The sequence below is a fragment of the Aspergillus campestris genome (genome assembly GCF_002847485.1).
Source record: "Aspergillus campestris IBT 28561 chromosome Unknown P168scaffold_5, whole genome shotgun sequence".
Classification (NCBI taxonomy): Eukaryota; Fungi; Ascomycota; class Eurotiomycetes; order Eurotiales; family Aspergillaceae; genus Aspergillus; species Aspergillus campestris.
This window is the reverse complement of record NW_020194340.1, coordinates 682,708-704,165: the sequence shown is the minus strand read 5'-3', so window position 1 is coordinate 704,165 and position 21,458 is coordinate 682,708. Positions and strand designations below refer to the sequence as shown.

The window sequence follows — 21,458 nt, the reverse complement described above, 5'->3', positions numbered from 1 at the left end:
TTTCACTTTCGGATCTCCCTTTGAAATATGAGTGTCTCTGACAACTCATCCGAGTCATGGTATATTCTAGCGAATAGGACCGTAATGATATAATTATAATACACAACGAAATCCCATCTATGGTATCCCAAAGAAAAAAAGAAAAAAAAAGAAACAAGAAAGAAACAAACAATAAGAAAAGAAACCAAAGAAAAAACATCACATAGAAACATCAACAAAACCGCCTCCCAATCTCCTCAAACAACTGCGGACTAATCTCATCGCTCGAATTGCCCTCCACCCGCCACAAACACCCCCTCCGCCCATAATGATCCAGCAACGCCCTACTCGTCTCCTCAAACTTCCTCAAGCGCTGCGTCCACGTCTCAAGCGAGTCGTCCTCTCTCTGCGTCAGCGGCTCCCCAGTGACATCGTCCTTGCCCGGAACCTTAGGCGCATTAAAGCTGGTATTATAGACCCGTCCAGACGGCTCGTGGACCCAGCGCGACGCGATGCGCGAGAGAATCACCGACGGTGGTGTGACGAGGTGCACGACGAAGTTTACTGGAACGAGCGCGTCCAGACTGTTCGCTTGGGTGGCTGTGCGGGGAAATCCGTCGAGGATGAATGATGCCGTGGAGGAGACGGACGCCGGCGATGTTGGCGACGACCTTGCTGTGAGCCACCCCTTGTGTTTGAATTCGTTGGAGATGAGTTCGAGGATCATGGAGTCCGGGACGAGGTTGCCTGCTTGCATGGCGGCTTCGGCTTTGAGGCCTGTATTTTGGTCAAGAAACTGTTAGTTGAGCTGACTAGGCGCATGGATGTATTGCGTTGCGCGCGTGCGCTCGCATTGCGATAGTCGGGGGGAACGTACCGAGTGGTGTCTTGTTGCGAACATTCTCTCGTAACAGGTCGCCTGAACTTATGGAAGCCAGCTCCGGGAAGCGGGTTAAGAGGCGCTCGGTCTGGGTGCCCTTGCCGACGCCGGGAGCGCCGACGAGGATGATGCGGGCTGCTTTCTTGAGCTGCCTTGACGCGATTGACATGTTGAACCTCTATGTGTGGTATCGAGCGAGTTTATCTTGTAGGCTGGTGTAGTGTTCAATCCGCGCAAGACGCACACAGCTGGAGAGTGGCTCAATGGGTGTGTTTTGTTGGGACCGGCGAGATATCTGAGACGGGAAGGTACGTTATTGCGGGCGTTATGGGGTATACATCCTGGACTGGCCGGGGGCTCAATTCGAGGAACCGATTTACTGGCGACGCGGAAGCGACATTCTTATTAGGGGGACCAGGCAAGGTGGGGAGGGTTGTAAAATAATCAACTGCTCAGGTGATGTGTTGAGGGTCTTGGAGGAGTTACGAGGCCGGGGAAAGCACGCGATGGATTCCGTGGGGATGGCGCCGAACCGTGGACGGAGCTGATGTTTTCCCCCTTCGGTAGTCGGTGAGCGGAGTACACTTTACTTGAGAATACGGTATGTTTTTGATGTATTGAACCGTCTACACGGATCTTAGGGACATGTCGAGCACATGAATCAATGGCAGAGACAATCTCTATCGAATGACAGGGTTTCACATGTGAGGCAACCCCTCTGCTCCGGAATTACCCATATATGGCCCGTGACACTGGACTATCATTCTGTAAGTCTGAAATGATGTTATTTCGACTAAACTCCCTCGGTTAATTTCCCGGCCGAAGAATCGATCTAATAAGCTGTTCATTAATACGAGCTTAGTAATAATGGCTATAATGCATCATGTGACCGCGCCGCGTTATCGACGCGTGGATCGCGTTCCCGTCACGAAAGCGGATAAGGATTGATGGATCTTCGATTCAACAAGACCAATCCATGCAACGATCTGGAGAAATCGCCATATAATACAACATGATACGACAAGACTTTCATAGAGTTGACCCTAAGCGGAGGGCCAACTTGGACCCTAGAAAGAAGCAGTTCGCATCTTCGGCGTTCAAGCAGCAGGACTACCCGCATCGCTTGAATTTCTACGATGTCCCACCGACGGCCGAGATCACTCTGGAGCAGTTCGAGCAGTGGGCGATTGACAGACTGAAGAGTGCGCATGGAGAGAACCCTCAAGTGTCTGGCCGTAAACTAACTCTACTATCTAGTCCTGGCTGAAATCGAAGCATGCTCCTATCGAAACAAGACCGCCGCCGAGACAGCAACCCACATCACCCCTCTCCTGCAAAAGTTCCTCCCTCTCTCCTCCAACACTTCGTCCTCGTCCGGCTCAGCAGATGCGAGACTTGCAAATGAGCGCCAGAAAGACCACTACTCGCACTTCATCCTTCGGTTGGCGTTTTCCGCAACCGAAGACCTGCGCCGTCGTTTCGTGCGCGCGGAGACCATGCTCTTCCGGTTCCGATTCCAACAAGACGACTCGAAGGAAAAACGCGCCTTTATAGAGAGTCTCAATCTGGAGTGGGAGCCCGTTGGCGATGAAGAGAAACGCAAGATGGCCGAACATCTGGTGAGCGCGACTCCTGGTCTACGCCGCGTTGACGACGAGACGTGGTACAAAGTGGAATGGGAAAGGGTGCCGGAGTTGGTGGAGAGACGATCAATCTTTGTGGCCAGGGGTAAGGCCTACGTGCCTGGCAGAGAACAATTGAGCATGATCATTGCTGAATTCACCGCTCGCCTGGAGCGCGCTCTAGAGGTTTGTAGCAGTCATGCTTTAACGGTTGATTAGAGACCGCTGACAGTATCCCTAGTTGACGAGTCGCGCCCTCCCGCGGCTGGACGAAGATGACCGACTGACTCCGATCCTGAACCACCTGTCGAAGAACTTCGGAAGTGCTGACACCGTGTATTCCGAAAGTGAAGGCGTCGTGGATGGTGCCCCCATCACGGCGGGCAACATCGACCGGCTCTCAAACCATTTCCCCCTCTGTATGCGCAGTCTGCATATGAACCTGCGAAAGAACAACCACTTGAAACACTTTGGTCGACTCCAGTACACGCTATTCTTGAAGGGCATCGGTCTCTCCCTCGAAGAGTGTATTCTCTTCTGGCGCCAGTCTTTCAAGGGGTTTACGGATGACGAGTTCAATTCCAGATACAAGTACAACATCCGCCACGCCTATGGTGATGTGGGCGGTGATGTCAATCGCCGTGGTCGTGGATACCTCCCTTACTCGTGTCAAAAGATCCTCGGCGATTCCAATACCGGCGCCGGGCAGACTCACGGCTGTCCGTACCGACACTACTCGGTCGACAATCTCATCGGCCTCCTTCAGTCGACCGGTGTCCACGACAAAGAAGTGCTACGGGGCGTTCGGGAGGATGTTGACAGAACCAGGTATCATATTGCCTGTAATCGGGTTTTCGAATGGGCGCACAAAAGCGAGATCAAGAAGGTCAAGGAGGACGGGTCCTGGAACCAGACAGACCTCGACACCATCGTCCACCCGAACACGTATTTCAAGCGCAGTTATCTGCTCAAACAAGTTGGCAAAGCTCCTCAAAATGCTTGAGTCAGGAGTCAATTCACGAAGCTACGTCATTTGGGGGTTCTTTTCTTCTCTTTCTGGCTTTCTGCTTTCAATTTTCATCGTTCTGTGGGTTACTTCAATGCGGCGTTAATACTTACGCTATGATTACGCGATCCAATTTTGAGAGCATCTGTACAAATTCAATATGGTTTCCTTAATCCAGGTACTAAATAGCCATAGAGCTTATATAATTTTTTCATCATATAGAAGTGATAGAGTAATAATAATGTGACCACAGCTGATTCCCAATTTATCTTTAAGGTACAAAACGACCTCTCAAAGCCAGGTGCCCAGCAACGGGTCGAGTAACTCTTCGCTCGACCACCGGACAATTTTCGTCATCAAAAACGACGAAGTTGCCAAGTATAATGGAAGTCGGCGAGTAATTGTATGAAGAAAGAAGAAGAGAAAAAAAAAGTGCGGAAAGATGAGAACGGGTTTTAAATAGTACTAGCGTGACCGTACGGGCGGGCGCAGTGACCAGAGATGCTGCAACCTGGCCTTATGTCAACAGCAACAGACTCACAACAACATCCACTCCGATCCCCCGCATGAGTCTCCGGACATTAGCTGTTGGCGTTGCCTATATCGAGATCGGATTATGATACACGTGTTTCTCGAAGCTTTAGTTTGTTGGAGTTTAAAGAATCTTTTCTGAATCTTACCCCCCCCTTTTCCCTCTAGACGCCCCCTCACACATCACCGAGTCTAGTCGAGTCCACCGTCCCGTCCCTACCCAACCATCATGGACTACGACGCTTTGAAGGACCAATGGAGCGACATCGAGGATCGCGATGGCATCAGACTCAGCTGGAACACGTTTCCTAGCACTCGCATGGTTGGTTTCGGTATCGCCGTGTCCTCGCGCGCTGTCAGCTAAATCCAGGAACAGGAAGCGTCCCGCCTTGTCGTCCCCATTGGTGCCGTCTACACTCCCCTCAAGGAGAAGCCGGATGCCCCGTTGCTTCAATATGAGCCGGTGACCTGTAAACCACCATGCCGGGCTGTCCTGAACCCTTATGCGTAAGATTCGATGCCATCGTCTGGCGAGAAGTGCGACTAATCCCCTTGACAGCAACGTGGACATTCGAGCGCGGATCTGGATCTGTCCTTTCTGTCTGATGCGCAACCCTCTACCTCCTCACTACAAGGACATCACCGAGAGCACGATACCCCCGGAGCTACACCCCATGAGTTCGACGATCGAGTACCAATTGGCCCGTCCCGCTCCCGCCCCTCCGATCTTTGTTTATGTCGTGGATACCTGCCAGGAGGAGGACAGCCTGAAGGCACTGAAGGACTCCCTTGTCATGAGCTTGTCTCTGCTGCCGGCAAATGCGTTGGTTGGGTTGATCACATTTGGCACAATGGTAGGACGGCCTATCCCTTGACTCGTGGCACAATACGATGGCCGTCGGATGTGTTAACTCATCCCTGAATCTAGGCACAAGTACATGAGCTTGGTTACACCGAATGTGGCAAATCGTACGTGTTCCGGGGCAGCAAGGAATATGCCGCGAAGCAGGTCCAGGAGATGCTTGGTCTGCTCTCCGCGGGGTTGCGACCCAACATGCCGAACATGCCCGCACGCCCGCCCCTGGGTGCCGCCGCTCGATTCCTCCTTCCCGTCCAGCAAGCCGAATTCCAGATCACCAACGTGCTTGAGCAGATGCAGCGCGATCCGTGGCCCGTTGCCAACGACAAGCGTCCTCTCCGGTGTACCGGCGTTGCCCTGAGCGTTGCCGTTGGGTTGCTTGAGACCTCTTTCCAGAATGCCGGCGCGCGCATCATGGTTTTCACGAGCGGTGCGGCCACCGAAGGCCCGGGCCATGTTGTTGGACCGGAGCTGAAGGAGCCGATCCGATCTCACCATGACATCGATCGTGATAACATCAAGTACTACAAGAAGGCCGTCAAGGTAAGCTCCATTCGGCCCTGCGGATTACACCGCCGTGCTAACGGATAGTAGTTCTACGATGCCATGGCCAAGCGAGCTGCCAACAACGGCCATATCGTCGACATCTTCGCCGGCTGTCTCGACCAAGTTGGTCTGCTGGAAATGAAGAACCTCTCCAACTACACCGGCGGCAATATGCTTCTCACCGATAGCTTCACATCATCACAATTCAAGCAGTCTTTCGTCCGGGTGTTCGACAAGGATGTGAACGATAATTTGTTAATGGGCTTCAATGCCTCTCTGGAAGTGCTTACCACGAAGGAGCTTAAGGTCACTGGGCTTATCGGCCACGCAGTATCCTTGAACAAGAAGTCCAGCTCTGTCGGAGAGACGGAGTGCGGTATTGGCAATACTTGCGCATGGAAGATGTGCGCCATTGACCCCGCGGCGAGCTACGGTATCTATTTCGAGATTGCGAACCAAGGCGGACCCGCCGCCGTGCAGCCCGGGCCCCAGAGAGGAATGATGCAGTTCTTGACATACTACCAGCATTCGTCTGGGAACTTCCACCTCCGAGTCACGACTGTCGCGCGGCCGCTTAGCGGGCCGGCTGGTGATCCTACTCTGGCGCAGTCTTTCGATCAGGAAGCCGCTGCGGTGCTGATGGCGCGCATTGCGGTCTTCAAGGCTGAGGTTGACGATGGCCCCGATGTCCTCAGATGGGTCGACCGTATGCTCATCAGGCTTTGCTCCCGCTTTGCCGACTACCGGAAGGACGATCCCACTTCGTTCCGCTTGGAGAAGAACTTCACCCTCTATCCCCAGTTCATGTTCCATCTCCGCCGGAGTCAGTTCCTGCAGGTGTTCAACAACTCCCCTGACGAGACGGCCTTCTACCGACACGTCCTTAACCACGAGGATGTTGGCGATTCGCTCATCATGATTCAACCGACTCTGGATTCGTACTCTCTGAATCAGGAGGGCGCCCAGCCGGTCCTACTCGACTCGGCTTCTATCCAGCCCGACCATATCCTTCTGCTGGATACCTTCTTCCACATCCTCATCTTCAACGGAGAGACAATTGCGGAATGGAGAAAGGCCGGGTATCATGAGCAGGAGGGATACGAGAACTTGAAGGCTCTTTTGGAGCTGCCCAAGGAAGATGCAAGGGTATGTTATCAAATGCTCACAACTACACAGGCATGCAGCTAATTACTCTCCACCACAGGAACTGATTGCGGATCGATTCCCGCTACCCCGTTTCATTGTCTGCGATGCTGGCGGATCTCAAGCACGTTTCCTTCTGTCCAAGCTGAACCCGTCCACCACTCACACGACCGGTGGTTACGGAGGTGGCGTGACGTCGCAGACGATCTTCACTGACGATGTTTCCTTGCAAACATTCATGGATCATCTGATGAAGTAGGTTTTCCCTCTATACTAAGAATCCAAGAACCAGACTAACCCACTCTAGACTTGCTGTCTCTGGAACTAGCTAGGTCTGACGATGGGACGGCCATGACGGAGCAAGAACGGTTTTAGGTCGGTCTTCGGGTCGATTGTATCTTTAGCGGTGGTTTTTGATTTTACCCTTTCCTTTTGCTAGGTCCATATATAGCAACCATTTAGATTCAATGAATTGAAATAATCGCAACATACACTCGTTAACTTGTATATTGAGCTTACATAAGAAAAGCTTACATGAGGCAATGCTGGTCACGTGATTGTACTAACGGGCTAAACCCTAGCACCCTAGTCCTGATAGGGCCACTCGCTTCCACTAGTGCGAGCTGTGGACAAGCAAAACCTCTTCCGGGCGCGAACTTTTTGATTTCTTCTTTCGTACCAACCACCAACGACCAATACAAGGACGATTGACGACCTTTCGCACTCGCCATGCGTAAGTATCATCTCCTTGATTTATCTATGGCGGGCGACTAATAGAACACCTGTTGGGCAGCTCCCAAGTTCGATCCCAATGAGGTGAAGATCATGTAAGTTTTCCATCATCAGTCGCTTGGAAAGAATCACGAAGCTAATATGTTTATAGTCACCTGCGAGTGACTGGTGGTGAGGTCGGAGCCCAGTCTGCTCTGGCTCCCAAGATCGGTCCTCTCGGTCTGTCTCCCAAGAAGATTGGTGAAGACATCGCCAAGAACACTGGTGACTGGGTATGTGACATTCTTTGTGGTCTCTGGACAGACAGCATCAGAATAATTCTAACGTGCTTTCGTGAATATAGAAAGGTCTCCGTGTGACGGTCCGTCTTACCATCCAGAACCGTCAGGCCGCCGTCTCCGTCGTGCCCTCGGCCTCTTCTCTGGTCATCAAGGCCCTCAAGGAGCCTCCCCGTGACCGCAAGAAGGAGAAGAACATCAAGCACAGCAAGTCGATCCCTCTCGAGGAGATCTTCGACATTGCCCGCCAGATGCGCCACCGCTCCCTGGCCAAGGAGCTCAAGGGTACCGTCCTTGAGATGCTGGGTACTGCTTTCTCCGTCGGTTGCCAGATCGACGGCCGCAGCCCCAAGGATGTCTCCGATGACATCAAGGCTGGCGAGATCGATGGTGAGTTTATCAACTACTCGATATATGAGAATAAGCTAATGATGTCTAGTTCCCTCGGAATAAATTATGATCCGGATTTTCAAGATGGTCGTCAATCTGTATTGGCATGCTAGTTAACGAAAATACGATCATGATCTTGCCCGAAGTGTTTTACTTTTACGAGTTATGACATTTAAGATTCCCATTGGTCTAATCGACCAACCTCTGTTCTTTTTTCTTCCTCTCCTTTCTTTTCTGTCTTTGAATTTCTTGTTTACCTACCCAATATCCTCCCTCCATGGACTATATGGTTTACTCGTTGCCCTTTACGAGCCAGATCATACAGAACCATCTCCACAACCTTTGCAACACTCTGGCCCTTACCGTCCTTTCCCGCCTTCGGGCCTGGATTGGAACCTTTTACCACGTGGTATAGGCTTATTTTGCGCAAAGGAGAGCAACGACCCGCTACTCACCGCGGTATCTTAAAAGGGGAGCCTCGTGCTCTTCCTCAGTGGATACAGTGGTCCATTTTACGGTCTACAAACCTGATAAGAAAATATCTTTTCTTGTCCCCATGGCACGTGTTATCTACCGGCCATGGGATGGGGGTGTCCCACCCCCGCGTAGCTTAGCTAGTCGTAGAAGCAATCAAACAATCATTCAATCAATTTTCGAGACTCAAATCCATGTTCCATGTTAACCCGCGATCGTCATTCGATATTAAACCCGCATCCCTTTCTACTTGTACCTACATGTGGAACAGGCAAGCCATCCACACGGGCAACACAATCCCGAAACCGAACCCTGTCGAAGCTGAAACGCGCCACGTCTTGGTACGTTTGACACTGCCGATAGATAAGTCGCAAGACGATAGACAGACGGGCGTACAAATCCGCCCGTCCAACAGAGCGATAGGCCAACGTGTTCAAAAACTCCGACGCAGACGCCGAGAGATCGATCCGTGGTACGGCTACCTTAGTAGTTATACGATGTAGTGTCGTACACGGCAAACCTAAGGGGGCGGAGTTGTGCAGACCACCTAGGTATTAGTAGGTACTCGGTAGTTCAGTATTGAACTTAGTTGGTAGGTTAGGTAGGTAGGTTAGATAGGTAAGGTGCCGAGTACGGATATATCTATTTAGATAGGTATGTGAGTGCCGAAAAGCGGGAGCGCGAGAATGTACACTGTACTAAACGGATGATATAAATGGATGTCCTGATGGTGGATGGAATGGAAGGATGGGAAATAGATGAACGAACGACGGTAGGTAGGTACTGATTGGTGTGATGAGGGGGCCAATGCGGGCGCCGGTGCACACCGAGATTGTTAGTTAGTACCTACGGGCTGTTGACTTTTTGACAGTGCGGAGGGGGAGGAGAGGCGGTGCGAGGCGACGCGAGGCGAATCGCTTTGGGAGATTGGTGGTGCAGATGGGGGGGGGGGGGGGGGGGTTAGGTACATATCTAGGTGTCTGGTTACTTATACTGCTAGTACTTAGGTGCGGCGGTTCTTGGGATGTGATGAGATGGATGGTGGGATGGTGGGATAAGAGGGGTGGACCCCGCTTTTTGATATTTCTTCTTGCTTTCTTTTGGGGTGGTGGTGGTGGTGGTGGCTGGTTGTTGTTGTTGTTGTTGTTTGTTGTCTGTTTGTCCACGTTGGATCAGAGTATAAGTGTCTGGGTAGGCAGATGTCATGATACATATGTGTGGACAGTATACGGGACAGGGGTAGAGATGTCTAACATGGGTCTCAACTGTCAACAGGGTACGGTTATATATACAGATGTAGGCAGATATCTATTATATGTGGATGAACCATCTTCTCACATGTCTTTATTTCTCTTCCTTATCATTTTCGTTAACTAGAAATATTCCAATTCATACTCCCTATCCTAGCATATAGAAGTGTAAATTTATATCCAGCCTAGTTGAACAGTAGATATGATGATGTACGTGGATTTGTTTTCCCGTCCGATCAGAACGAGGTAGAGTTTGCCGATCCTCATTGTAGACCGCTCGTGACATGTTGATCGTCGAACTTTTTATCTTATTGGTAATGCAATGGTAGAGAGAGGTCAGTCGACCATTTATATCAATATCTAGTGATAATATTGTATCTACATACTATCTCGGCGGGAGTAGGGGAAAGATCAAGCAAACAAAAGGTCTCAAGCTGAAAGTCGCGGACCCATTGTATAGAATTAATTAATCAAATCTGTTTAATTATGGTAAGACCGGATGAAAATTCGTGTTCCCTCAGGGCTAGCAGCAGACGCCATGAAAGGATTCCAGTCCATGGCTTAATCGGCGGGGCGTGAGTGGATGGAGGATGGAGCGACGGGCTGAGGAAAGTTTGGGGATGATCCACTTGTTGGGATGGATTTTGAGTTGGACTGTCTGGGAGTGCTGATCTTTTATTATTATCATTTTATTTCATTTGATTTGTTTCTATTCTGTCCTTTCTATTTTATTATGATTTTTGCATGATTTCTCTTTCTGTTGATGGTGATTCTTCTTTGTGAGTTATTTGAGGGTAGTATACCGTAGGTCCCAAGGGGTGAGTCAATAGAGAATGGAAGAAAATACCTTGTATACCATAACCATATATACTGGACAGGCATAGTCATGCATTCAGCCTCTGGATGCATAGGGGCTGAGAAACCTGCCAATTCGGACGCGCCATGTATGGGCATGGAGGAGCCTCCTCGTTGATTATCCTTGCATCGGCCATTGATTGGCACCGTGGAGCCTTGCTCATTTACTACTAGGTATACTTTCTATCCTATACTTTCTATCCCTCCAGTCAACCCGATGCTCCGTGGAAAAACAATAGATCATCAATACCAGTCTTCTTGATAATTATGGTGGATCAACATGACTCCACTGGCAAGTACTTTGGATCCATACCTCACTCCATCAGAGAGAATCCGAAGTGCCAGATCGGCCACAGTCATGATCAACTGGGGTGGTGGAGTTGGAGACCCACTGGGGACCGGGGGTAACCAGCCTGGGTGGACCAGTGACGTTGAATGGAGAGTCCACCAACTGGCTAGTGTCGGTCCATCCTCGCCGTTGGATCGTATGGGTGGGACTATGTGTGATCTTTCATTTCGTTCCCTCTTCTTTCGATTATTTTTCTTTTTACCTTTTCTTTCTTCTTTACCTGCTTGACTACCTATGACTATCTAACTGAGTATCTGAATCCGTCATACTATATTATCATATATTACGAAGTGCACTGATATCAATCAGACTAGAATAGTATTCAGCCCAAGCCAGTCTAGGCGCTGGATGATTGGTGTGAATCCCGTCCAGTCCACCGACCCCACCATAATCCACCACATCCACCACATCCACATCTCCACCATATCCAGAATAGGAACTGCCCCTCCCCACCTGAGTCCAAACCGGGAGCTACAGCCTGTTGCTTGGACTCTGTCTGTCTCCGTCAATATCCCGTTGTCTTTTCTCCCTCATCTTTTTATCCTGTTGGATATGAAGTGTCTGGAGCACTCATTAGGTAGTATATCTGGGCAGTTCTCTAGTATCTTTTTTTTTTTTCTTGTGTTTGATATATTTATTTTATTGGAATTATTATAATAATTGTGTCTTGATCGGCTAGCCTTTTTTATTTTATTTTTTATATTCTATTGTTCTATTATTCTTTTTTTTCTTTCCTTTTCTTCTTTCTTTATTTTTATTTTTTATTTTTTTTTCTTCTTTTCTATCGTCATCAGTCTCACCTCGCATTCTTTCCCCTATATCTATATTTTGAATGACTGCCTAGATTCTGTCTATATTTTTCCTGGTTCCCTTTCTTCAATTTTCTCGAGTTGAACTCCGTCGTATCATATCAATATTAAAAAACTGTATCTCCGCCGGCCGTTGGATCTGCTCCGCCTTAGACTAACGCCCTATGTCCGCTCTCTTGGACGTCTCACTTGGGTTCCAATCATCTCTTTCAAATAAATCAAAATAAAACTAAGTCAAAAGTAAAATAGAAATCCTAAAGTTAGAAATGGACAAACATCGGAAGCCTCTTCAACAGACGGGTGGTGCCATGTTCAACCGCTTTGACATTCCTACCATTTGATTTACCTCTTTTTTCTTTCTTTTTCTTTCTTTTTCTTTCTTTTTCGTTCTGCTATCTTGCTCAGGGGAAAGAAAAGAAAAGAAATAAAAAACTCTGTCGGTAGTCACATTATTTTTATTTTATATAATTATATGAGATTATCACATATTTTGGTATCATTGATACAACATTTCCGCCAAGCGTGAATTCCCTCTTAGTCGTGCGGACACCTGCGTCAAAAAGTGGAAAACCAACTCGATCCCTTTCCTCCCTTGCTTTCATTCTTTCATTCATTCCTTTCCCTCTCATCCTCTCCTCCTCATCTTCTCTTCTCCCCCTTCCCCTCCTCTCCTACTTCTTACTTCTTCATCTCCGACAATTTCCACTCCGTACATCCCTTTCCCCCCCCTCCTTGGATGGTATCTTGGCCCCAGCTCCATTCCTCCCTCGATTCCACCCCATCCCTCCCCCCCGCTCTCCTCCCCTAGCTTGATTCCCACCTCACCCAACCCAAGCTTCTCCTCCCACTGCTCAACTCCCCCCATCCAGCGTTCATGTCGAGCCCCGAGATTAGCCGTGGGGGCTTTTGCTGAGTGTCTCCAGAGTTGTTTCCCGTCCAGGATGAGGTGCAGAAAAAAACTAAAATTCGAGGATGCTCGTTGATACTGCCACAAGAGTGCTTGCGTGTGTGTCTGTTGATTTCTTGTTGGACTGCTCTTCCATCTGGTCGCCGTTGCTCGCAGTATTCTCCCTGCGATCGTGAAACGCCTCCTTGTTTTTCCTGATCTCCCCTCTGCAGAATCGGATCTGCACCTGCCTCTGTTCCTGTCCGGTGGAGACCGAGCGGCGGGTGCTTTCGTCACTCGGTAGGGCTCCAAGATGATGCACTCCGTGGCGCCCTTTCCGCCAGTTCAGCCGCATCACCACATGGGTCACTACCGTGGCGTGGACACCATCGACCGCCCGTATGACTTCCATCCGACACACCTTCCGACCTCCCTTTCTTACGAAACCCTGTCCAAGTACCCCTCCCTTGCGATCCCGCGAACCCGTCTCCAATACCCTCATCCCATCCACCGCATCGACGGTCCCGACACCACCGGTCCCGTGCCCAACCCGAGGCCCGCCAGCGAGCATGCGTTGCGGAGGAAGACCCCGAATGGGACAATCGCTGCAGGCTACGATGGCACCCCGGGCGACACCACCATCCAGCCGCCGGCGAGCAAACACATCCTGGTCTCCCCGCTCGATACCGCCCACCTGGTCCCGCCCCCGGCCGGATTTCCGTTGGATGGCTGGCCCCAACCACCGATCGATCCGTCGTCGTCGACCAACCATCTGAACTTCCCGCCCATGTACAAGAGCGAACCCATGCGAGTGTCCAGCGAAATCGTGCCGGGGCTCAACGGGACGGGCTGGGTCCGTTCGCTGAACTACGGCCCGGGCGTGGATTCGGTGCTGAACCAGTCGTTGCCCGTCCAGCCCGCCCACCAGCGATACTACTGGAATAACGGCGCCTACGTGCCGACGGTCTTGCCCGCGACACTGCAGCCCTGTGTCGGTCCCACAGCCTCCGCAGGGACCGCCCCGTATGGGCCGTATTGGCCCGACGGCGTCTATATCCCCTACCGCCCCGCGGCTTTTCGCGATTCTCGCTACGATGCGCCGTTCGCCGCCGCGCCCACGCCATCCGCGGCGCGCTTCTTTGACGCTGCGCAGCAACCCTTCAACCGCACCTCGATCCCATCCGGCGGCACTCACCCCGACCCCGGCGTCGCCTGGAACCCGAGTCCGCTGGCCGTTGTCAGCCACGACGCGCCGACGAAGACGAACTTTCCGCCCCGGCACGCAGGGCCCAAGACCGTGGACCTGACCTCCAACCAGCGGGTCCTTCCGTACCACACCCGCCAGGCCGATGTGGGCTCCCGGTCCTCCGCGCGCCAACCCGGTCCGGGCCACGAACCGTATCCGCCCTGGCCGAGTTACTCGGGCGGTGCTAATTTCCAGACCGGTGGACAGCCCGGAAATGCACGCACGGCGAATGTAGAATTCAAAGAGAAAGCCCTGTCCTGGGCTCACTCGGTCTATGTCGATCTGCTCGCGTCCATCCATCAGGCCCGGCGAAATAGCACCGCGAACGCCGGCGCCGACGGCCCACACCCGCGACTCCTCAAACCCAGCATCTACCCCAAACCGCCGCGGCAGCCCGGGGTGGATTTCTCCCCCGGACACGCACCCGAGATCACCCGCCATAACAGCTACCCGTCCAGCCAGTATGACCTCCACGCGCCGAAAACGAACATCCCGGGCGCCCATGACCCCCGTCGTCCGCTCGACCGTTCGTCCGTCCAACTGCAGCCGGTGGCCCCCGACGTGCAGATGCTCGATCGACTGCGTTATACGGGCCGATTGACGGCCTCTCGCTTCCCCACGGGACCCTTCGGCGAGACCTCCCCCGCGGCGAATGCCGCCTCGGCTCTGGAAACGCTGTCGAGTCTCTGCATGCAGAGCAACTGGGAGTGGATTGATGGGATGCTTCTGGGAGGTTGTCTAGCTTACGGGCTGGGAGACTATCAGAAAGCGGTGCGATGGTATTCGCGGATCATTGCCCGAGATTCCACGTGAGTGTAGAGTTCCCAGCGGTCTACCGTTGTCATTCCTTGCTAATCTTCCTCTCTCCATACAGAAATGTCGAGGCAATCTCCAATCTTGCCGCCACGTTTTTGGTGCTGGACCGCCGCGACGAGGCGTTGCAACATTGGCAACATGTCGTGAAGCTTCGCCCGAGCTTTTTCGAGGCGGTCGAACACCTCATCGGGCTTCTGTGTAGCAGCCAGCGTGGGAAGGAGGCCGTCAACGTCATTGAATATGTGCAGAAGTCCTTGTCCCATCCGAAGAACGGAGATTGCTTCACGGCCGACGAGCCTGCCAGCGAACCCGACAGTGATGGGGAGAGCAGGTCGTCGAGCATGTCGGATTTCGGGTCCTACGAAAAGGTGTCCTTTGATTATGACGATGACTTCAACCGACCGGCGCCGTCCAACCTGGCTTCGGCGGAGGCGACGGCTGCGGGTTTTGGGTCGAGCGGCTATGCCATCCCCGGGTCGGACAACGGCCGCATGCTCGCTCTGGTGCATGCCAAGGGGAATATGCTCTATGCGCTGGGTGACAATGCGGGGGCGGCGGTGGCCTTTGAAGATGCCATTCTCATCGCCGCGGGGAGACGACCCCACGGCATCCAGGGCCTGATCAAGCAGATTTTCGCGGCCTTCTCCCAAGGATCACGCCATCACTACCCGGCTCACGAGAAGCGAAGCTCCCACGAGACCATCCTCCTCTACCCGGACAAGGCGTTGCAGACGTCGAAGTTGGTGTTTGCCACCAACGGGACCCCCCCGGGCATCCGATACGTCGCCGAAGGGCTTGCCCGGAAGGCGGCCATCTCGACCACGAGCAATTCTCTGTTGTCGCTCGCCAAGATCTATCAAGATGGGATGTCTAACGTCTCTACGTCCGGCGTTCCCCGAGCTGCCCCTAGCGTGCGGGATATTTTGGCACTATATTACTTGTCACTGTCTCTCCAGCCCAGCCCGTCCACCGCGAACAACGTGGGGATCTTGCTGGCGGGCATCCAGAACAACCCCGCCCACGGTCTTCCGCGGTCGAGCGGGGAGATCCAACATCCTGAGATCCCGGGCGTCATCCCGGGCAGTGGGATCTCGTTGGCGCTGGCGTATTACAACTATGGACTGCATCTGGACTCTCGACATGCCCACCTCTACACCAACCTGGGCAGCTTGCTGAAGGATATTGGTCAACTTCAGGCTGCCATTCGCATGTACGAGCAGGCGGTTCAGTGCGATAATAATTTCGACATCGCCCTGGCCAACCTGGCTAATGCCGTCAAGGATGCCGGTCGGGTCAACGACGCCATCAAATACTACCGCCGCGCCGTCCAGGTCAACCCCGAGTTTGCTGAAGCCGTCTGCGGGCTGGCGAACGCGTTGAACTCTGTCTGTAACTGGGCGGGCCGAGGCGGTGTCTCGAAAGGATACGGCTTCCGCGATAGGTGGCACGTGAATGAGCAAGGCATGCTCCGCGATTCGGCCAATACCGACACGGGGACGGGCTGGATCCGACGCGTGGTGGACATTGTCGACCGGCAACTCACGGAGGGAGAGACCTGGGGTCGTGGTCTGCTGACCCCCAACTCGATCCAACAGCTCTGTGCACAAATGGCCCCCGCGTTGTATTCGTGTCGGTCGGCGCCGGGGACACTCGCTACCACCCTGCAGTCGTGGGCGGGACAGAAGTGGGAAGGTTCACGGATCGTGCGGCTGGTCGAGCGTGCCGTGCGATCGATCACGTGGCAGTGGTACCAGGATCGCTACGTTCATGGCAAAGAGTACCCGCTGTCCAAGTACCGACGGCCGCAGCTTCCGTCGGGCCTGTCCGCACCCAACGCTCCCACCGTCCTGCCGTTTCACACTTTCACTTGCCCCCTTTCTGCCCGACAGATCCGACAGATCTCGCAGCGGAATGGCCTGCGGATCTCCTGCTCCACGTTACGGTCTCCGTGGCTGCCGGCGACGGTTTATCAGCCACCCGCGCCGCCCAACCCCTACCTCAAAGTTGGCTACGTGTCGTCAGACTTCAACAACCACCCTCTCGCACATCTGATGCAGTCCGTGTTTGGACTGCACAATCCGTCCAAGGTCAAGGCTTATTGCTATGCCACTACCGCCAGTGACCAGTCGATCCACCGACACCAGATTGAAAAGGAGGCGCCGGTGTTCCACGACGCCAGTGCCTGGTCCGTGGACCGGCTCGTGCGGCAGATTGTGGCGGACGGGATCCACATCCTCATCAACCTGAACGGTTATACGCGAGGTGCCCGCAACGAGGTCTTCGCCGCGCGCCCTGCGCCCATCCACATGTCATTCATGGGCTTTGCGGGGACGTTGGGAGCCGAATGGTGCGATTACATACTGGCAGACCAGATATCGATCCCGCCAGACACGCTTACCCCGGGCCGACGCACCGCCCGCATTGGCGATCGCGTTATGGAGGAGGACCACGGCGAGGAACTCGAAGACTGGGTGTACGGTGAGAAGATTGTCTTCACTCGTTCGACCTTCTTCTGCTGTGACCACCGACAGAGCGCTCCTGACGCGTCGGATATGCGTCTCACCTGGGAACAGGAGCAAGAGGCACGGTGGCGCATGCGGAGGGAACTTTTTCCCAACCTCCCGGAGAATACTATCATCCTTGGGAATTTCAACCAGCTGTATAAGGTTAGTCATTTCCTGGATTCAATCGAATTTCCCATACTGACCTTCTAGATCGAACCGACGACTTTCCGCACCTGGCTGCGCATCCTGGCACGCATCCCGAATGCCGTGCTCTGGCTCCTCCGATTCCCCGACCTCGGGGAGCAGAACCTCAAAGACACCGCCGCCCAGTGGGCAGACGAGAAAACAGCGTCTCGGATCATCTTCACCGACGTGGCACCCAAGAACACGCACATTTCGCGAGCGAAAGTGCTAGATCTCTTCCTCGACACGCCGGAATGCAACGCGCACACAACCGCAACGGACGTCCTATGGAGCGGGACCCCACTGCTGACATTCCCGCGCTACAAATACAAAATGTGCTCCCGAATGGCGAGCAGCATCCTCAGCAGCGCGCTCCCCAACACCGACGCGGGCCACCAAGCCCGCGACGACCTAATCGCCACGTCCGATGAAGACTACGAGAACAAGGCCGCGCGCCTGTGCCACAGCCTCCAGTACCAGCCTGGCTGTGGCGGCCGCACGCACGGCAGGCTGATGGACCTGCGCAAGATGCTCTTCCGGGAGAGAGCGCGGAGCAATCTGTTTGATACGAGCCGGTGGGTTCGGGATTTAGAAAATGCTTATGAACAGGTCTGGGAACGGTGGGTGAATGGCGAAGAAGGTGATATCTGGTTATGATTATACCCCTTGAGCGTTTCTTTTCATTTTTCTTTTCATTTCATATTCATCTTGACACTTTGATCTTCGATTACCCCATGTAGCTTTATTTTTGTTTGTTTGTTTGATTTCTACGGATCTATGCTGTGGTTTTTTTCTTCCTATCTATCTATCTATCTATCGTCTCAGATGTACGCATGTATATATGCATGTACATGTATGTCTGAGAAAGATGATGATGGGACTTGGTGCATGCTGGCGTTAGATAGGTGGTGGTTTATGGCTCGGCTCAATGATGATGATTCCTGGCAGCTGGCAGTAAGACAGCCAGATTACCTATCCAACCTCTTGGTATTCGATTCTAGTGTACTGTGATCTAGGTTTGCTGCGAGGTCATGACATATTATGACCCACTGTCAATCTTCGTTTATCCCATCCATCCCATCCATCCCATCCCATCCTATCCTATCTTGGAATGCACGACATGCATACATACATACATACACCCATACAACAGACATCAGACAACAGCCAACAGCCAACGGCCGACAGCCAACAGACAAATTCCCAAGAAGTGACCATACAAAACTAGGAAATATATACCCTCTCAGCCCCCATCCACCTCAATGGTACTTGTGTATCAAAGAAAAGACACGCAACCAGCCGACATGCTGAAGCTGACTTGTAGTGTGTACCTACATGAAATAAAAATCGTTGTTTTGACTCTTCCATTATTATTATTATTTTTTTTTTTGGGCAATCTTGCAACTGTTTGGAATTTTTTCTTTCTTTTTTGGGTGTAGTTTCTCGTTTATCAATGTTGTCGATACCATCGATGTTGCTGATATTGATATCATGGTCGTTTGTTTATATTGGTCTTCCTACGCGAACTAGGGGATGTACTCTACGAGTCTCCCCTTGATGGTCATTGGTATAGGGAGTATATAAATATAGCGATAACCAACAAAGCCTCACTCTCACTCTCGACTCTCGACTCTCGATTCTGTACTTGAGACTAGACTCCAGACTCCAGACTCCAAACTAGACTCAACCCACAGACCCCCAACCCTCACTATAAAAGAAGAAAAAAAAGCATCTCAAAGGGGGACCAAAAAGGAAAAGCGAACTACAAAACAAACGACAAAAATAAGCAGACAAAAACGCACAAAACAAGTAAATGTAAAGATGAAAGAGTGACAACCGCCTCACTATCAAATCAAGGTTGTGTATGTATGTATGTATGTACATCCGCCACTCATTTCCGGGTTTCTTTCTTTAGGTCTTGATTTCTTTGAGTCTTTCTTTCTTTCTTTTTCCTTTTCCGGGGTGGGTATATGTGGATTGTCATATCCATATGTGGGATGGATTGTGACATCTGGGTTGGACATACCCTGTTAGTTAGGTGCTTACTTGCTTGCTGACTGCTTACTTGCTGTTTGGGGCTGGGTTGTTGGTGGTTGATACTAGATATTATAATATGTAGGGATTGATTTGGATGATGAGTTGGTGGGTCATAGGTACTGTAGTAGGTAATAAGAAGTAGGTAGCAGTAGCAGAAGCAGTAGCAGTAGCAGGTGGTACCTATCTACCCAGGTAGTAATAGGCACCCAGACAGGCAGGTAGCAATGCACAGGTACCTAGATATAATGCACTCCCCTCTCCTTTCACTCACCTCCTACTACCCACCTACCTAGCCATAATACTAACCAATATCATGCATCTGTTCCATTTGGGATATCCCTACATCTTCTTACATACTACCTACTACCTACCTACCCTGGCAAGGGTCCTAGCATATTGACTATCCGCTTTAGTAGGTGTGCTTGGATACCCGGTCATAAGTACTTACTTAATCTAGAGTCGATTGTACTATACGTATACGAGGTGGTACACCCTCGCCCTCACCCTCACCTTCATATAAGAGGAGCCTTGAAGGGATGATGATGGACGGATATGGATATGGATATGGATAGAGAGGGAGGAGGGAGGAGGGGGAAGACAGCCCATATGTCCAAAAACAGGGCAAAATCAGTTCTGTTTGGAACGGGGCTGCAGTAGGGGTGTTGGGGGTGTCTTTCTTTGTTTCTTTTCTTTCTTGCTTACTTGCTTACTTTCTTCTTTTTTTCTTCTTCTTGCCATGCTTGTACGGAGTACGGAGTACAGGATGAGCAACCTATTACTTACTTCTTTACTCCCTACTTAGTTGGTCAATGTAGTAGCGAAGTTGGTAATCCAGTTGGAGTCCCACCGTTGTGATACCAATACGTCGGGGTTGATTTATTATATGGAGGTGTATTATTTCTTTATTTATCTATATTATACATGATATACCCTTGAAATAACGTTTTCCTCCTCGTCATTTTCTTTAATTATAGGATTACCTATAAGCATGCATTAATCATAAAGAAAGGGGAACCAAAGCCTCACATGTCCAAGTATAAGCCATGTGTCGTACACGCTACTCACCTCTTCTTAGTACTTAGTACTAAGTAGTAAGTACAGTACCTAACTACCATATAATCCCAAGACCAGAAACTAAGAAAAACCAAGCCGGCACCAACCCTCGGAATATTGGTCTGGTCCCAGCAAAGGAGCCAGCCCCACCTGACTCGCCTCATTCCTAGCTAGACAATGGGCGAAAACAGAGAAAAACAGTACACCATGAAAGGGGAAAGAAAAGAAACGCAACTATAGGCTCGACGGACCAAGCGGCCAGTCCAGCAGCCAGTGCAGCGGGTCGGGTCTTGGGCTCTAAATGGGAAAAAACGCCGCCGCATGGCGGACCCGCCTTGCTTCGCTTTGCCTCTTCTTCTGCTTTCTCTTTCTCTGCGCTACGACTGCTTGGTGTGACGGACTGACGGACTGACTATCCACTGTCCGCAAGCGTTGTTGTTGGTCTTGGGACTTTTGGGGAGAGGGGACGTTTCTGGCCCGTGGTCCATTGGAGTGTGGCGGCGGAGACGTGACGGTGGGGAGGGGGTAGGTACTAGGTACTAGGTAGGCAACCAGAAAGGGCAGGCAGGGAGAGGGTGGATTGTGATGGAGTCAGGTGTGCTGATGAATACGATTACGGACGGGTGAGGTATGATGATAGAATGATGTGGTGATGGTGGTAGTGGTGGTGGTGCGTGTCGTGTCCTTCGTTGATGCTGGCTGTGCTTTTTTACTTTTTGGGAGGATCACCGTTCTGAATTGACGTTTCTGGTGAGGGGTTTTCTTGCTTTCCTTTTTTTCTTTTTTGATTTTGATTTTGATTTTGATTTTTTTTTTATTTTACATCTCGCCCCCCTCTTGGTAGGGTTGATAGTTCCATGTTACTTGTATTGCTCGCCAGGACCGGGACTGGGGCCGGGACCACATGGATCGTCTAGTTTGTCCTAGATCGGGCTGTTGCTTTTTTGACGGAGGTTGTTCTATCTCTTTGGACAAGAAAAGGATGAGATTGCTCATTCAACTTGGCTCTAGGGTATAAACCAATATACGA

General features: G+C 51.6%; 6 protein-coding genes across 6 annotated transcripts; 5 read left to right on the top strand and 1 right to left on the bottom strand.

Moving 5' to 3' along the window:
• Positions 1-39: 39 nt before the first annotated feature.
• Positions 40-1,376, bottom strand: P168DRAFT_310362 (adenylate kinase ADK2). Its single transcript, XM_024839388.1, has 2 exons — positions 857-1,376; positions 40-756 (listed from the first exon to the last, which is right to left on the bottom strand). Exons 1-2 carry the CDS (start codon positions 1,026-1,028, stop codon positions 212-214), a joined length of 717 nt encoding a protein of 238 aa, XP_024693435.1. The 5' UTR covers positions 1,029-1,376; the 3' UTR covers positions 40-211.
• A 436-nt stretch (positions 1,377-1,812) lies between these two features.
• P168DRAFT_326615 (DNA primase subunit PRI2) lies at positions 1,813-3,638 on the top strand. The gene is made up of 3 exons (XM_024841146.1): positions 1,813-2,061; positions 2,117-2,667; positions 2,723-3,638. Exons 1-3 carry the CDS (start codon positions 1,872-1,874, stop codon positions 3,482-3,484), a joined length of 1,503 nt encoding a protein of 500 aa, XP_024693434.1. The 5' UTR covers positions 1,813-1,871; the 3' UTR covers positions 3,485-3,638.
• Positions 3,639-4,051: 413 nt separating this feature from the next.
• On the top strand, positions 4,052-7,051 carry sec23 (GTPase-activating protein SEC23). Its single transcript, XM_024834280.1, has 7 exons — positions 4,052-4,340; positions 4,395-4,525; positions 4,578-4,872; positions 4,947-5,420; positions 5,472-6,569; positions 6,628-6,821; positions 6,874-7,051. Exons 1-7 carry the CDS (start codon positions 4,248-4,250, stop codon positions 6,896-6,898), a joined length of 2,310 nt encoding a protein of 769 aa, XP_024693433.1. The 5' UTR covers positions 4,052-4,247; the 3' UTR covers positions 6,899-7,051.
• Positions 7,052-7,295: 244 nt separating this feature from the next.
• On the top strand, positions 7,296-8,029 carry P168DRAFT_281196 (60S ribosomal protein uL11; the record flags this gene model as incomplete). The annotated part of the gene is made up of 5 exons (XM_024835915.1): positions 7,296-7,299; positions 7,360-7,393; positions 7,450-7,570; positions 7,642-7,966; positions 8,016-8,029. 5 exons carry the CDS (start codon positions 7,296-7,298, stop codon positions 8,027-8,029), a joined length of 498 nt encoding a protein of 165 aa, XP_024693432.1.
• P168DRAFT_140248 (uncharacterized protein) lies at positions 8,014-8,534 on the top strand. The gene has a single exon (XM_024832755.1). The coding sequence runs from the start codon at positions 8,132-8,134 to the stop codon at positions 8,432-8,434; it is 303 nt and encodes a 100-aa protein (XP_024693431.1). The 5' UTR covers positions 8,014-8,131; the 3' UTR covers positions 8,435-8,534.
• Positions 8,535-12,902: 4,368 nt separating this feature from the next.
• Positions 12,903-17,995, top strand: P168DRAFT_235622 (UDP-N-acetylglucosaminyltransferase; the record flags this gene model as incomplete). The annotated part of the gene is made up of 3 exons (XM_024833481.1): positions 12,903-14,644; positions 14,710-17,317; positions 17,366-17,995. 3 exons carry the CDS (start codon positions 12,903-12,905, stop codon positions 17,993-17,995), a joined length of 4,980 nt encoding a protein of 1,659 aa, XP_024693430.1.
• Positions 17,996-21,458: the final 3,463 nt, after the last annotated feature.

What these genes read in the sequence shown, in the direction of transcription:
- P168DRAFT_310362 (XM_024839388.1), bottom strand. Translation starts at nt 1,028, where the DNA reads ATGTCAATCGCGTCAAGGCAGCTCAAGAAAGCAGCCCGCATCATCCTC. An exon ending in TCGCAACAAGACACCACTCG is followed by an intron (nt 757 to 856) that starts GTACGTTCCCCC and finishes ACCAAAATACAG; the next exon opens with GCCTCAAAGCCGAAGCCGCC.
- P168DRAFT_326615 (XM_024841146.1), top strand. Translation starts at nt 1,872, where the DNA reads ATGATACGACAAGACTTTCATAGAGTTGACCCTAAGCGGAGGGCCAAC. An exon ending in GGCGATTGACAGACTGAAGA is followed by an intron (nt 2,062 to 2,116) that starts GTGCGCATGGAG and finishes TCTACTATCTAG; the next exon opens with TCCTGGCTGAAATCGAAGCA. An exon ending in GCCTGGAGCGCGCTCTAGAG is followed by an intron (nt 2,668 to 2,722) that starts GTTTGTAGCAGT and finishes CAGTATCCCTAG; the next exon opens with TTGACGAGTCGCGCCCTCCC.
- sec23 (XM_024834280.1), top strand. Translation starts at nt 4,248, where the DNA reads ATGGACTACGACGCTTTGAAGGACCAATGGAGCGACATCGAGGATCGC. An exon ending in CGTTTCCTAGCACTCGCATG is followed by an intron (nt 4,341 to 4,394) that starts GTTGGTTTCGGT and finishes ATCCAGGAACAG; the next exon opens with GAAGCGTCCCGCCTTGTCGT. An exon ending in ACTACAAGAAGGCCGTCAAG is followed by an intron (nt 5,421 to 5,471) that starts GTAAGCTCCATT and finishes AACGGATAGTAG; the next exon opens with TTCTACGATGCCATGGCCAA.
- P168DRAFT_140248 (XM_024832755.1), top strand. Translation starts at nt 8,132, where the DNA reads ATGACATTTAAGATTCCCATTGGTCTAATCGACCAACCTCTGTTCTTT.